Here is a 17,040-nt window from a genome sequence, read left to right on the forward strand (position 1 = left end):
TGCTTATAGTTTAAGAAAAACAGACCAAAACATAAAAACTTAACACTGAGCAATGAACCGTGAAAATGAGGTCAAGGTCAAATAAAACCTGCGAGACGACATGTACATCATAAAATATTTCCATACACCAAATATAGTTGACCTATTGCATATAGTATTAGAAAAAAAGACCAAAACTCCAAAACCTAACTTTGACCACTGAACCATGAAAATGAGGTCAAGGTCAGATGACACCTGCCAGTTGTACATGTACACCTTACAATCATTCCATACACCAAATATAGTAGACCTATTGCATACAGTATAAGAAAAACAGTCCAAAACACAAAAAACTTAACTATAACCACTGAATCATGAAAATGAGGTCAAGGTCAGATGACACCTGCCAGTTGGACATGTACACCTTACAATCCTTCCATACACCAAATATACTAGACCTACTGCTTATAGTATCTGAGATATGGACTTGACCACCAAAACTTAACCTTGTTCACTGATCCATAAAATGAAGTTGAGGTCAAGTGAAAACTGTCTGATGGGCATGAGTACCTTGCAAGGTATGCACATACCAAATATAGATATCCTATTACTCATAATAAGAGAGAAATTAACACTACAAAAAATCTTAACTTTTCTTCAAGTAGTCACTGAACCATGAAAATGAGGTCAAGGACAATGGAAATGTGACAGACGGATACTTCGTAACATAAGGCATCTATATACAAAGTATGAAGCATCCAGGTCTTCCACTTTCTAAAATATAAAGTTTTTAAGCAGTTAGTTAACGCCGCAGCTGCCGCCGGATCACTATCCCCATGTCAAGCTTTCTGCAAAAAAGTCGCTGGCTTGACAATAATTGAAAGTCTGATATTCATATATCAACAATTCTGACCTACCTCTTTCTTAAATCAGCTCTTTTTTTTTGAACTGCAACATAATATCCCAAAATTTACCATTTAAATTATCAAAAATTAATTTCACTTTTATATAGAAATTAATTAAAAAGCCAAAAACTGAAAAGTCTTCAAACTGTTGTCAATAGTTAATGGACAAGTTGATCTTACAAAACATCAGTAAGGGAAGATAAGGTCACTTTAACAAAATGCACAGAAGGAAAACATTGATTGATCAACTGCTGCATCACCATTCAGAGGCTATGCTGCAGAAAGTTCTAATTTATTAAAAGAATATATGACTTAAAGCAGGCAAAACACACATATCATATACATGACATGGTCTTTGAAATTGACATCTAGAATTTAGCTTGGCAAATGAGACTTATTTTTAAAAAGTTTGAAGCTTGATTTAAAAAAACATGAAAATTTTGTACATGTGATACTTGTTTTGAGACAAAATCTGTTTAAAAAACTTTTTTTTAAGTATAAAGACCAATTTAGTCGGTGTTGGAAAATTTGAGGGGTAAAATTAATGGAGTAACTACTTTTAAAGAGCCTGTCTGCCAGAGAGCCATGCAAAATCCAAATTATTGTCCAAATGGCAAGTCAGAACTTTTGAAATATTTTCATACTTTTGAAATCTTGTATATGAAGGAAAAGTAAAAATATATCTTAGACTTTGTTGCATTGTAACTATTTTTAGAAACAGCCTCATTTGCATAAATGCCTAAAAATCACTAAAATGCTAGAAAAAAACGTGTATAGTTTCAACTCAATAAATTCTGATTTTTAACAGTGTTACTGGCCATTTAAACTTATATTTGATAAAAATGACCTGGATAGACAAAAAGAAACTATGTTAGGAAAGATTTTTCTCAAATGATTATTCTGTGGGAGGTATTAAAGAAGGCATTGTAGGCCACAGTGAATTTTGAAGGAAGTTTTAAAAGTTCTATTGTTTTTAAATTATTATTTTCTGTACCGAATAAACGTCTTCAAAGTTTTTTAAATTGTGTTTCTAACATACATACTGCGACAAAGCTGCTGGTTGACTGACAACTCCAACCTGTATCATTGTGCCGTTCTGCCAAAAAAATTTAAAAAACTTTATCATTATTTCAAAATGGTCTTGACAATCTAACTACATCTCCTTATCTTTACATTAAAGACCAAATGTCAAAGGTGATTTTGAAATATTTTTCTAAACTGTATTTGTATAAAAAAGTACTATAAAAACTGTGGCATCCTTTTATTAAATTTATACTTTAGTCAGTGAGAAAGCATACCAGGTAATTAATTTCTAAGTTGTAATTGGCTTTGAACTAGCTTTCTCTAAGATAGATACTTTGTGTCTTTTGTATTCATGTTAATTGTTGTTTGTACTTCACATAAATCTGATAAGTCAAGCCATTTCCAACTGATTTTTACAGTTTATTCTTACACTGTGATGTTACAAAACTCTCCCAGGTTAATGAGAGGGTTGAGCGCTCACAAACACGTTTAACTCTCTCAAATTAGTAATGTGCCTGTCTCTAGTCAAGAGCCTGTAATTCAGTGATTATCGTTAGTTGCTGTCTGTCTCTAGTCAAGAGCCTGTAATTCAGTGATTATCGTTAGTTGCTGTCTGTCTCTAGTCAAGAGCCTGTAATTCAGTGATTATAGTTAGTTGCTGTCTGTCTCTAGTCAAGAGCCTGTAATTCAGTGATTAACGTTAGTTGCTGTCTGTCTCTAGTCAAGAGCCTGTAATTCAGTGATTATCGTTAGTTGCTGTCTGTCTCTAGTCAAGAGCCTGTAATTCAGTGATTATAGTTAGTTGCTGTCTGTCTCTAGTCAAGAGCCTGTAATTCAGTGATTATCGTTAGTTGCTGTCTGTCATATTTGTTATTCCCCTATTGTTTTGTCATAAAATTTGGTTTTCTTGTTTGAATTGTGTTTACATTTTGTTATGTTGGGACCTTTTATAGCTGACCCTAGAGTATTGGTTTTGCTCATTGTTGAAGGTTGAACAGTGAACTATATTATATATGCTTACATCTACATCATTTGTACTCTGGTGGATAGTTGTCTCATTAGCAATCATTTCACATCTCCTTATTCTTATACTAAACATAAAAAATAATCCCTCTAGATGAATGTATGACCAAGGTGAACTGTATATGTCACATCCATATTTGTGGTAGGGCATAGTAACCCTAAAACTTACCTCAAGATATATGAAATGGATGGCATATCTGTAAAATGTTCTCCAATCTCTTACACCTGGAAACAGTATACAATTGTTTAGAAACTAGCATATATTTATATCAATGTTAAGAATTTTTAAATAAAGCCAGAAAAATTGGTACATTCAAACATTTGTATACAATAAATATGAATATTTTAGCAAAATCTATTTATATGATAGTTAGTGGAAAGATATCATTCAAAAAGTAATTTGATAGAATCGAGAAGAGATCAGCTAAAGCTAACATTTAACGTGAGGGTACCAAAAGTGCACCTATTTTGTCGGTTTATCCACCTTCGTTTAATTAAGAAACAGACAAAATTTTCCATTCTGTGTTTCTTTTGTAGATGTGTCGTTATTTACTGTATAGTTCCACATATTTAATTTTGAATCCATGCTGAATCATAGAAAAATGGGTTTGAACCGACCCCCAAAATGATCCAAGATTCTGCAATGCGGAGTACCTAAATTGCACCCATGCTTAACAACACATCTGTAAAAATCGAATAACTGATGTTTTGTTTTAATTCTTCACATTTTTTGAACAATTGGTCAACAGTCCATGCCTTTGTTATGTATTTCGTATGAAATAAATGACTGTCACATATTTAAATTTATTTTTTTTTAAATTAGACTTTTTATAGATGTCGCATGCAACGTTTACGTAAATTTCACCTTTTCACTGGAGACTTTATATGTTGAAATATAATGTGACTGTTTTGTTAATATCTAAGTATATCTAGCTATGTTAAGCTATGCATAATGGCGAATTGTTTAGTCTCTAAGAAAACCTACAAGATTTCCTCTAGTTTTGTTTTTGCAAAATGGATTCAATTTGGGTACTGGGTGCAATTTGAGTACTGTGACATTACATGTCGAAACTTAAATGAACGCTCTCTTGTCAAAATACATATCATCTTTGTCTCATATTGCTGTGAGAAATTATGAAAAATGGCTGCAGATGTGACACAAATGCTGGGGGTACTCAGTATTCTAACACACTCTTGTTGAGAACTAAAAACCATACCATGACTTTTGGGATAGAAGGCATCTTTTGACTCCCCCTTTTCAATTGAAGTACTACCCCTTGCAAAGCATTCCATTTGCTTAATTATCATTTTACTTACCAAATGAATGATCCCTGATTGTTGTTAATGTGACAAATTTCTCATCAAATCCATCAACCTTCACTTTACCACGCAACTCTCCCCACAGTTCATAATGTGTCTGATGTTTACTGAAGTAAATAAGATACCGGTACATGATTATTTGCTTAATGTCAAGTTTCATGCATATAAAGGAAGAAAATAAGATACTAGAACATATTTAGCAACAAACAATATCCTACCATTTTGGGCAATTCAATTTTTGATATACCTAAACCCTTAAACAAGGTTTTTATGTTCCCATTCCTCTTCCTTTAACAGGGCCTTGGTGGCCAAGTGGTCCAAGTAGTTGAACTACTGTATCACTAGCCTGTCAACACTGAAGTTGTGAGTTTGAATCCCACACATGGCATGTGCATTCAACTCCAATCTTCATTGACTAGGATTGTCAGTTTACCTACCAAAAGTCAGTGATTCTTTCCAGGCATTTCGGCTTCCTCTACCAATAATTACTGACTGCCACAAAATAACCAATAATGCTGGTGTTAATACCAATCAATCAATCATCCTTTAACAATAGGGGCCTGGGTGGCCGAGTGGTCTAAGTAGTTACTACTGTAATCACTAGCCAGTCAAAACTGAGGTTATGAGTTCGAACCCCGCTCGTGTGGGTGCACTCGACTCCAATCTTACTTGACTAGGATTGTCAGTTTTCCTATCGAAGGTCGTGGTTTTCTCCGGGCACTCCGGCTTCCTCAACCAATAAAAACTGGCCGCCACGAAATAGCCCAAAAGCGGTGCTTAATAGTGGCGTTAAAACACCAAAAATCAAATCAAATCCTTTAACAATAAATCTTTATTATTCAAGTTCTCTATAACTGAACTTGAGATGATACAACACTTATGCAGTTCCTATTTTAAATAAACTGCTTCGCTGAGCGCAGCTGGATACGCCTGCAGAGGTCCAACCCTGAACAGTTGGGGCAAAAATGGCCACAATATTCAAGCTTGATACAGGTCTGAATTTGGATTGTAATTAAATATTTGACATATTATAGGTTTCTGAATAAATGTAGTCAAAGAACTTGAAATTGGTTATATGAATTGAATTTATATTCAATTAAAGATTTCTTGCTATTGTGCAATACACTATGATGTTGTGCAATACTTAGTAAATCTGTTGTCAGACTATAAACAAATAAAATTTATAAATTCTAAAGGGAGCTTACATCAATAGATATAATCAATTCACCAAAGTTTCATAAGAATTGCTGAAAGCATTTTTGAGTTATTGTCTGAAAACTGGAAAATCCCCCCTTTTTTAATGAATAAAACCCCATAACTCTGAAATGTAAAATCTAAAATTTATAAAATTCTAAAGGGAGCTTACATCAATAGATATCAACAATTCATCAAAGTTCATGAGAACTGCTAAAAGCATTTTTGAGCTATTGTCCGAAAACTGGAAAATCCCCCTTTTTTTTATGAATAAAACCCCGTAACGTGGAAATGTAAAATCTCAAATTTATAAAAATCAAAAGGGAGCTCATGTCAATAGATATAAACAATTAACCAAAATTTCTTGCAAGTTGGTGACAGCATTCTTGAGTTATTATCCAAAAACTGGAAAATCCCCCCTTTTTTAATGAATATAACCCCACAACTCGGAAAAGTAAAATCTAAATTTATAAAAAAACGAAAGGGAGCTCACGTCAATAATTATAAACAATTCACCAAAGTTTTATGCAAATTGGTTAAAGCGTTTTTGAGTTAATTTCCGACATGTTGACGACGGACAGACAACGGTATACGATAATATGTCCCGTAAACTGGCGTATAAAAAGAAATCATAAATTTGACACCTTCTTATAAGTATGGCATATACCTTCTTAATGCATCCCAAAACTGTTTGGTCCATAGTTCCCTGGAAACAGCATCAGCTAAGGCTGATTGGTTCATATCTGTATCAAAACTGAATGGATCAGACACTGTTTGCCATCTAAAAATAAAATGAGAGTTATTTGGTGCATAACATAATATCTTATATTTATTACTTAAATTACATACTGGAATTTTTTTTATGCATATACATTTTCATAATGCTTGAAATATAAATATTTATAACTGTAACTGTAATTCTCTATAAATGCTATTTTTAATAACTTTCTTAAATAATGTGTTTTTTTGTTAAATTGTAGGACAGAAATAGAGACAAAGTCATCTTAAAGGGAAACTCCGCAAAAAAATGAAAAATTGATATTTTGTTCTTTAAGCATAAAAAACCACATGTTGATAAATAAAAAACTTTTATTCTCTATGTAAAGAGATCAAAATCGATTTTTGAAATTCACTATCAGTTCTCGACATATCGCCATCTTGTCGGCATGTTCGATCTAAAAAGTCACGTGATATCTATAAACCACAAAGAACAAAAAGAATCGGGGATTTACCGACCGTGCGTTAAAAACTCCCATCATCAATTGGGGATTACCGTAGACGGTTATTCAGTGTCAAAATGTCTTGTCAAGCGTACGGTTGTTCTGTCAGACAAGGTTATGACAAAAGTCTACATAGTTTTCCCAATCCCCCAAAAAAAAGAAAGAATTGTATCAGACATGGTTGTACAACCTTAAACTAACTGCAAATAGTTGCATCTATAGCAAGCACAAGTTGGTGTGTGAAGACCATTTTGAACAATATTGTTTCGAGGGAGATTCGATGGTAATTATCCTTTTTTAATAACAAAATAACCTAGCAGTTCTGATAGCTATAGTTATCAAATCCTTATATGATAAGAACTCGTTGAATAAAAAAAATATAGATTTGATGAGGAAGAAAAGTTTCAATTACAAATGTATAAGAAAGACAAATGCAGTGTTCTTGTAACAATCACTAATTTACAGAAGATTCATTAGTATGCCTCTTTTATATAAAGTGCATTGATTTGTATAAAGAATAGTTCCGTATTTAGACAAGATAATTTTTCAATTAATAAAGTTAAACGATATAAAATAACATTTTTTTAATTATGATATTTAACGGCTATTGACAAGGAGCAATGTTAGGAAGAGGTTTTAGCTGGGACATAATATGTTGATATAGTAAAATATTCCCAGGTTATAGATATGTAAATATCGAAATATCGGACATCTCAATTTTTTTTTTATTAAAAGTGGGTTTTTTTAACTAATCTTATAAATTATATCAAATTGATACGGGATCAATTCGGAACGGTCACTTATAAAGACACTTAGCTTTACAGTTAAATGTGTGACTCTATCTGGTATGTTCGGTGACAAATTTATAGGTTTTTTTTCTTTTTAAATTTTATTTACGTTATCTTATTATATATATATATTTTGGCTTCCTCCCGAATTGATAATAGGTATGTCAGAATTATTGATAGATGTCGTGTCAGAGCGACACATTCAGTTAGGTATTCCACGGACGTATATTAGATACACGTCCCTGGGTATTCCAGTGACATCCTGTCAACTAAAAATTCGTATTACACAATTATATAATACAGGTTCATGCATGGCCTCTTATTGAGGTACCCGGTGTGCACAGGTAACATTTATTGAACCATATATTTGTGTCTAACGTTGTTTATCTCAGTGTGTGTGTTTGAAATTATAATTCCACCTTTTAATGAATGATGTTCTGATAATAATATTATCCAATAATTATTCTGATGATAAGTTTAAAAAAATTATAAACATGACCTTTGAACATTTTTGTGAAATGAACATTGTTTTGTCATGATTCTGGACCATATTTAAAAAAAAAAATTCTTCACGCAAATACAAGCTTTTGTCGATTAACAAACATGTAGATATATAAAGTAATGCAGCACTTATAGTCACTATCAATATTAATTCATTGAAGATAAGAGAGCCCCTTCTATGTCTAATGTCCCTATCTTTATAAGGATTAGGACGACAGGGGGAAAAAGGAGCGGAGATAGAGTGGCATAATGCAAAAAAAAATAACCGAATAGAGAACAATATAGAGAATGATCGACGAAAAGCGAAATAGTTATTGTAAAGGAGCGGAGATAAAGAGAGGCATAGTGAAAAAAATGTTTGCTTGACAAAGTTATTGCTCGCTTTGATATTTTTAGTTATACAAAATCACACATCGTGTTCCTAATTGGTTTTCACGTGCACTAACTTGATGCTGGGAACAGTATATTAATATATATGTTCCTGCTTGATGTGTTAAGTTTCTGCATAGCATGGTTAAAAATAATTAGTATCCCATTTGTTATATCGTAGTGTCACGGTGTTACTTTGTTAAATTTATTTAGTTTGTTAATGATTGTGTAAATAAGAATAAATCTGTATAAAAACTTCATACCATTTTAATGATTGCCTATAGGCGTTTGATTATTGTTACATTTAAGATATATATATATATATATATTTAGAACCTTTCATACATCTTAAAGTAAAAGATGTGTGTCTGAGTTAAACGACACAAGAACCCTGTAATACTAGTACGAGAGTATAGCATGTAAAAATTCCTACTCAATATGGTTGTATTGGAAATCTTTCATACAGATTGACAACTCATGGTCCGACATGCATGTAATATTTTCCACATGACGCTCATAGTTCTTTCTACCATCATCATCTTATTCATTAAATATTGCTGTAAACATCGATGGTTCACACCCAAACAAAATGGGAGTAATATACCTTCAGATCTTCTCCGTGGTATACACTTGTGAAATATATAGACGAAATTCGGTATTGAAGTGAATCTACATCTCACAAACACAATTTTTGAATTACGATTTTGAATGAACACCCACCAAACCAATACAAACGTATGGCAAGATATAACCATGCAGGCATTTAGTTTTCGTCAGACACAAGATAAATAATCACTCTCATAAACGTATATATGCATGCAGTTTCAAATATCAAGAACAAGCGGTCGATGTCTATAGATCATTGTTAAGTCCGTTTACTAACTGTTCAGAGTCAGACATGTCAATAGTTCATTCTTGAGACCTTCATATACCCCATCCGACGATGGGAACTCTTTCTGATAGTGTTGACAACATAAGCTTGTTTATCTGTACAAGTGGTTGCATGGCCTCTCCTGCCCCCAACAAACAAATACGCTACTAGTCTGCTATCTCTGGAGCTCATCCTCAATGGCGTTTTTACGTCAGGAAACTTACAAGTATACTAGTAAAGATTGTTTCAAGAACAACGAGGTTGGGACGAACTGTTCTAAAATCGTCAATATCAGAAATACATTACTAAGATATGCCTTTAATTACAACAACTGTATTACTAATTTGGATGAATGACGGCTATCCTAAAAAAAATCCTCAAACAAATTAATGTATTAGCTTAGATTTATAATGTATGTATATTCATTAATTAAATAAACGATAATTGGTATTCTTTTCACAAATAATTTGTCTAAGTGATTGTCAAATGAATTTAATTATGTAAGAATGAAATGTTAATAAGAAAATTAAAAAAAATCATGCATGTTGTACTGTTGTATTTTTTCAATTAAAAACTTTAAAATTGCGATAGTTTTACGATTGTTAGCATTTAAACATCGCCAGATTTAAATACAAGTTAAAGAATTCCGGTAAAGTAAATTAAACAGATGTGCAATGATTATTAATTCGGAAATGTAACATTTAATTTTTAAGAATAAAAGTACTATTCTTTTAACTTCATATCTTAACTTTATGCTAATTGCATAGAACGTAACCGAAAATTGTTCCATTTTAATATTGTAACACTTCCGGAATTAAAAAGTTGAATGTTAATTTTCAATTAATTTATACAATTCAATTATTGTTTCTCTATTGTCATCGGGTATTTCATCTGGGTATATTAAACACGCTATACTCTTTCTGTTAATCCATTCAAAATGACAATATTCACACCTGTGTACGCTTGAATTCACACCTGTGTACGCCTGAGGCTAAATTGCTGCAAGGTAAAATTCAAACGAATTCTCCTCAAATCGAGAAATAAACAATAACTTTACAAAATAATATACACACTCTGTTCACAAATATTTTGCATTGAAATGGTTATCAAAGTTATAACGGTAAATAAAACTTAAAATATTTTCAGTTCAATAGCAGTAAAAATGTTCTACAGATATTTTATGAAAAAATCTCAATAATTTATAAAATTAATTCGAAAATATTTATATTTAGATAACTTCATATAGGAAGTTTTATTCAATCAATACAAAACGGTACACACATATTCATTTTCTTTCATTCTTATATTGTGGTTATTAACTACGACCAACGGTCATCTGTGCGCTTTTAATTACGTAAAATTCTGATAAGCAATTAAGACTTTAACAGATTTTATTTTTTCCCATGATTCAACAAATCGGGTTAAAACGTCACAACCCAGTGACGTAGGTCAACCAAAAAAGTTACAAATACTTGATTTTCTCCGTTAATAGAAAGAATATAAATTTAAAACTTTGTGAATGTGTTTTTTATGTTAAGATGAACATATTTAGATGATAAGTAAAAAATCGCGGACTTTCCCTTTAAGCAGTTCTGTTATTCCACTTTCAGGCATTACCATTCTAAATTAAATACATTAAATGGAAATATCAACTAATTTATTCTTATTGACTGCACAACAATAAAGATAAAAGAACAGAGTTCCAATGTCCCCGCGTTGCACATATTTTATATTTCCAAGGGGCATAGCTCTTTTAAAAAAAGTTGATCGGCCAACATTAAAGAACTTGTCAGAGATATTGCTGATATTAACCTATAGTATAAGTTTTATAAAAATCTGGCAAGAATTGTACCCGAGAGAGTGCTAACGAGGCCATTTTCCATAAATTTAATATTTCCAAGGGGCATAACTCTTTTTAAAAAAGTCGATCGGCCACCATTATAGAACTTGCAGAGATATTGCTGATATTAATCTATAGTATAAGTTTTATAAAAATCTGGCAAGAATTGTACATGTGAGAGGGCTAACGAGGCCATTTTCCATAAATTTAATATTTCCAAGGGGCATAACTCTTTTTAAAAAAGTCGATCGGCCACCATTATAGAACTTGTCTGAGATATTGCTGATAGTAACCTATAGTATAAATTTTATAAAAATCTGGCAAGAATTGTACCTGTGAGAGCGCTAACAAGACTGGACGAACGGACGGACAAACGGACACCCGGTATTTCCAGTATTAGAATCAAGCTTACAATATGGATAAAAGATTTGGCACCCTGCTAGTAATGTTTAGAGAAATTATGTGGATTTGTAGATATCTTGATATCTGCTTGTGTAGTTGTCAGTATACATGTTGTCATTAAAGTAATAAAATATGTTGGCACTCAAGAAATAACTTACATTAATGACATCTGTACATGAACTAATCTTTCTGTACCTTCAAACCTAAAATAAATGAAATAAATATTAATTTGTCAGATGAATAACTTTTTTAAAAGTCTCAATTTCAAATAAAAACAATTACCATTTAATCAAACAAACAAACAAATATTTTATTTGCCAATCACGGCGCCCAAAATGAGCAGAATATTTCCAATATAATTTCAAACAGAATATAAAAGTAAATTAAAAATAGGTTAAACAAAGTACATAACATGATTAATTTTGATTTAATTGATTAATATATAATATCAAAGTAGCTGAAATAAGTAATTTGTTATAATAAAAATATATAATATGAACCATTGTTTGTTATTCTGGACCCTTTATTGGACAGTACACCTCACAGCATACCAATTATTAATTAAATGTAAATAGTAACTATTGTAAATGCATATATGATCATATATATCTATAACTCTGTATAAAGTATTCTTATTTAGTATTGTATTCCTGTTTTTATTTAAAACCTCTAATAATTGACAAATTATTATCAAAATATGTTTATCTTCATTTCCCATTAACCAAATAAACAGAGATTTGTTATCAAGTTTTGAAATATTTTTATTTTTACTAAATATTTTGCTTAGATAGGAATTTCTAGCATTAACAAAAGCTTTACATGTTAAAAGAAAATGCATCTCATCTTCTACATCCTCATTACAGAGTTTCCATATTCTATTTTCTAATTTTATATTAAAGTAACTCCCTTTTTCTATTTCAAGTTTTGAGCTCCAATTCTAAATCTTGTTAAAACACATCTGTGAAGATATGGTAATTTCAATAAGTATGGCTCAAAATTAAAGTTTGGTTTGAATAATCGATAAGTTCAAAGTTTATTTCCAGAGGTCTTATTTTGTCTTTTATCATTGAATAATTCTTTCTTCCATAACCTTTTTTATATAACATATTTTTGGCTTCTGAAAAGCTGCCAGATGCACTAAAAGTTATGCCAAGATAAGTATAATGTTGGGTATTTTGGATGTATGTGTCTTTATATGAAAGCTGTGCATCTTTAATACGGCCAGATGTATTAAAAACTATAGATTTTGTTTTTTTTAAATTAACTTCTAAACCCCAATTTTCACAATAGATTTCCAGCTTATTTAATGCAGTCTGTAAGCCTTTTTTAGATTCAGAAAGCAGTACAAGATCATCAGCATAAAGAAGACAATTTAATGAAATATTTGATAGCAATACTGGGTCACAGGTTTCATCTAATAAAGAAGATTTAAAATCATTAATAAATATTTTAAAGAGACTCCAATAGTTATGATTAATCAAGGGAAATGTAAACAAATATATTTTTTTTTATCTATGACTCTCGAGATATTTGTGGAAACCAACAAAGTTACAATATAAAATTAATTGCTGTTTTTTGTTGTTTTTTTTAATATAAGAAACACATGCAAAGTTCCTTTACATTTTGCATGAAGACTGGAAGCAATTCCTGCTATAAATTTGATGGCCACTTGCTTTCATTTTGTAAATTTTATAAAATTCAGCATTCAATTCTTGAGCCTTATGATGCTTATCACCTATGTTAAAATTGGAACGAAAAACATAAATTTTTTTTTTATAAATTTCAAAATTGTCAATTAATCAGATAAAATTTATGACAAAGTCTAGATCATGCAGTAATATTCCAGACAGGCATTCAAAGATAAAATTGGACACTTTGAAAAAAGGCAGTTTAAGTAACATCATCTAGAAGAGCAAAAAGTAACTATAAAAAAAATCATTTCCTTGTTCAATTCAGCTCAATCAAGTTTGAATAAATCTGTATACTAAAGGTAGCCATAAAAAAAACTAAAATTGAGAATGGAAATGGGGAATTTGTCAAAGAGACAACAACCCGACCATAGAGCAAACAACAGCCCAAGGCCACCAATGGGTTTTCATTGCAGTTCCAGTTACTGACATGCCAGCTCCAGACCTCAATTAAACTGATTAAAAGATTATGTCTTCATCATATGAATATCAGGCACAATCCCTCCTGTTAGGGGTTAAGTATTATACCGTCATAAAATATATGAGAAGAACATAACCTGTGTCATACCGGTACCTAATTTTAAGCTGATTTCTGTATGAACTTTATGAAACCAAAGCTGACCATATCCCTAAGCTGTCCATAATTATTTCATATCCATAAGCTCTCTATTATATATTCCATATCCGTAAGCTCTCTATTATATATTCCATATCCCTAAGCTTACCATTATATATTCCATATCCCTAAGCTTACCATTATATATTCCATATCCCTAAGCTTACCATTATATATTCTACATCCCTAAGCTTACCATTATATAGTCCATATCCCTAAGCTGACCATCATATTTTCCATATCACTAAGTCTAAGCTTACCATTATATATTCCATATCCCTAAGCTGACCATTATATTTTCCATATCCCTAAGCTGACCATTATATTTTCCATATCCATATGCTGACCATTATATATTCCATATACCTAAGCTTACCATTATATATTCCATATCCCTAGACTGGACCATTATATATTCCATTTCCATAAGCTTACCATTATATATATTCCATATCCCTGCTTATAAGCTGATCATTATATAAAATCTGTATACTTAGCTGGCCATTACATAATCTGTATACTAAGCTGACCTTTACATAATCTGTATACCTAAGCTGACCTGTACATAATCTGTATACCTAAGCTGGCCATTATAAGATATTTTCCATTTCTTCATTGGTTCAACCATTTCTATCTTGACTCCACCAGCGGTATATTCATTGTTACTGACATTACTGACCAGGGTGTCAGGATGTAATGGATGCTGTAGCCGACCTATCCCAGGAATCTCCAGAACTAACCAAACTTCTGATTGACGATTGTGCCTCCTACCTATACGTAATGCTAATCTTGTTCCTTCTTTGCTGAAACCACCGTAGTAAACAGCATCTATTGCCTATAAAACAGTTATCTTTTTATGTGTTCTGCAACTTTAAGTTTAAAAATTAGGTATCATTGCATAATATGACTTTTACCACTTCTTGGAAGGCAATATCAAGTCAATGGTGGACTTGTCTGTAAATACTGTGGATTTATCATTATTTGTTTGGCACAAATTTTCTTCGATTTCGTAGATGTAGCTTGACCATGAATTTTCAAGTGTTATACAAAGTTCAAATCTCCTATAGGCTTGTATCAAGTGTTCTCAAAAATACACTTTATGCTCAATCGAAGAGAATTCATACCCACAAAAATAAAGGTATCCACAGTAAAGCAAAATGGTAACCACAAAATCTAGATATATCTATTGGTGTTTAATTACAATTCAACAGATTGAAAAACCAGTCAACTGTTTTCTCCATTATCTCTTTTCAAATACTCAGCCATTTCTAGAAGTATATTTCAATTATTGCATATGTCAAAGAAATGTTCTGTCAACAAATGATTTTCAATTGTTTCATTAATTAGAACTTTTTTAGTACCCACCACTGTTTCGGTGAGTCATAATAGACCTTAATATCTAGAAAAAGTGATCTGCTGAAGTACTATAGCAAATGTTTCAAAACCTCATATATTTTATCAAGATTGTAACAGAAACTCTACATTTCAAAAATTTCAAATCAATACCTCTTCACAATACAGAAAAATGGGAATTTTAAAATTTTGTTATAAATTAGGCCGCTAGTTTTCTCAATTGAATTGTTTCATATTTTTCATGTCGGGCCTTTTATAGCGTACTATACGATATGGGTATTTCTCATTTTTGAAGGCCGTACGCTTGCCTATAATTGCTTATATCCACTTTATTTTAACTTTGGTGGATAGTTGTCTCATTGGCAATCAAACCTCATCTCCTTATTTTTATATTGAGTATAATAAAAAAATCTCACTTTGTACCTGATTCATGTATATGTATTTTCTCTGAAGAAGGCATTTTCAAATTTTTGGACAACTTAACAAATTGTGTGAAAATTTGTGTTTGTTCATTTTAGCTTTTTCCAGTGAAGGCTTATTCTAAAATAACAAATAACTTCTTTTATTACAATAATCAATGTGTGTGTGTGTGGGGGGGGGGGGGGGGTGTAGGGGTTAGCATTATGACACTGTAGTATTTTCAATACAATAATTTTACATCAATGGGTTCCAACTAAACTGAAAAAATTCAGCATGTGATGTAACTCTATCAAACATATCTGTATATTAATTCAAAACTTTTTGAAAATGTCTTACATATGGATCTTTTTCTAATTCCTGGACTTTTTCTAACACATGGATATCATTTATTCCCATTCCGTAACCACGACTACTGTAACTATTACCATCAACTGCTTTCTTTTTCTTGTTCTTCCATCGATTTCGTTTCAAAAGGAGCATAAATATAAACTTCTTCACATGATACCATTTCCCTGAAATAACTCATACCTATGTAAATCTAATCTATGAAAGGTATAGGTTCTCAATGGCTGGTGATATGACATCAGGAAAGAAAACATGCATATTAGTGGTCTGATTTTCCCTATGACAGATCCAGACAAGAGCTGTCAGAGTGACATCAAACCAGATTTCCTGCAGAGGTTGAACCCTGAACAGTTGAGCAAGTATGGACACTACATTTAAGCTTAAAACAGCTCTGAATTTGGATTGTGATTGAATATTTGACACAGCATAGGTTTGTGACACAAAATGAATGTGGTCAAACAACTGAAAAATTTGAAATTGGACATTTACCTATTATGGTCAAATATCCAAAATCTAAGTACACTGTTAGAATAGGCATATCAAAGAACCCCAAGAATTCAATTTTTGATGAAATCAAACAAAAGTTTAAATTTAGGACCCTTTGGACCTCAATGTGGACCAATTTGATAAAGGAGCCCAAAGTCAAAAAACTCTACATACATGGTTAGATTAAAAAAAAACCAAAAAATCAATTTGTTGAAATCAAACAAAGTTTAATTTTGGACCCTGATTTGGACCAACTTGAAAACTGGGCCCAAAAATCCAATATTTAAATACAGGTTTAGATTCAGCATTTGAAAGAACCCTATATATGTTTAATTTCTGTTGAAATGAAAGACAGTTTAATGTTATCCATATACTTATTAATTTTCTGTTCAAAGGGAAATAACTCAAACTGAATAAATGATAAACAAATAGTTCTCTAAAATTAGATATGATTTAACCACTAAAAAATAGTTCTCTAAAATTAGATATGATGTTATATATTTTCAAATTATAATCAATAAAATTAGATATGATTTAACCACTAAAACATTGTTAGAATCAGCATATCAAAGAACCCCAAGAAAACAATTTTTGATGAAATCTAAATATATGTTTATTAATAGACAATATAAGCTTAGTTTTTAAAGGAGTTCACTTCATCAAAAAAAAAAAAATATATATATAGCATTCAGACAAT

General features: G+C 31.4%; 1 protein-coding gene across 1 annotated transcript in view; it reads right to left on the bottom strand.

Annotated features, from left to right (window-relative positions):
• LOC127730392 (uncharacterized) overlaps nt 1–17,040 on the bottom strand; it is a 91,431-nt gene that overhangs the window by 62,763 nt on the left and 11,628 nt on the right. Inside the window, exons 3-9 of the mRNA XM_052238772.1 lie at nt 15,849–16,024; nt 14,318–14,574; nt 11,594–11,638; nt 6,112–6,225; nt 4,248–4,357; nt 3,100–3,155; nt 1,928–1,980 (exon numbers count right to left, since the gene is read on the bottom strand). Coding sequence (XP_052094732.1) covers nt 1,928–1,980; nt 3,100–3,155; nt 4,248–4,357; nt 6,112–6,225; nt 11,594–11,638; nt 14,318–14,574; nt 15,849–16,024 — 811 coding nt within the window. The remainder of the gene's footprint in view (nt 1–1,927; nt 1,981–3,099; nt 3,156–4,247; nt 4,358–6,111; nt 6,226–11,593; nt 11,639–14,317; nt 14,575–15,848; nt 16,025–17,040) is intronic.

This window comes from Mytilus californianus, unplaced genomic scaffold, assembly GCF_021869535.1.
Source record: "Mytilus californianus isolate M0D057914Y unplaced genomic scaffold, xbMytCali1.0.p SCAF_2, whole genome shotgun sequence".
NCBI lineage: Eukaryota > Metazoa > Mollusca > Bivalvia > Mytilida > Mytilidae > Mytilus > Mytilus californianus.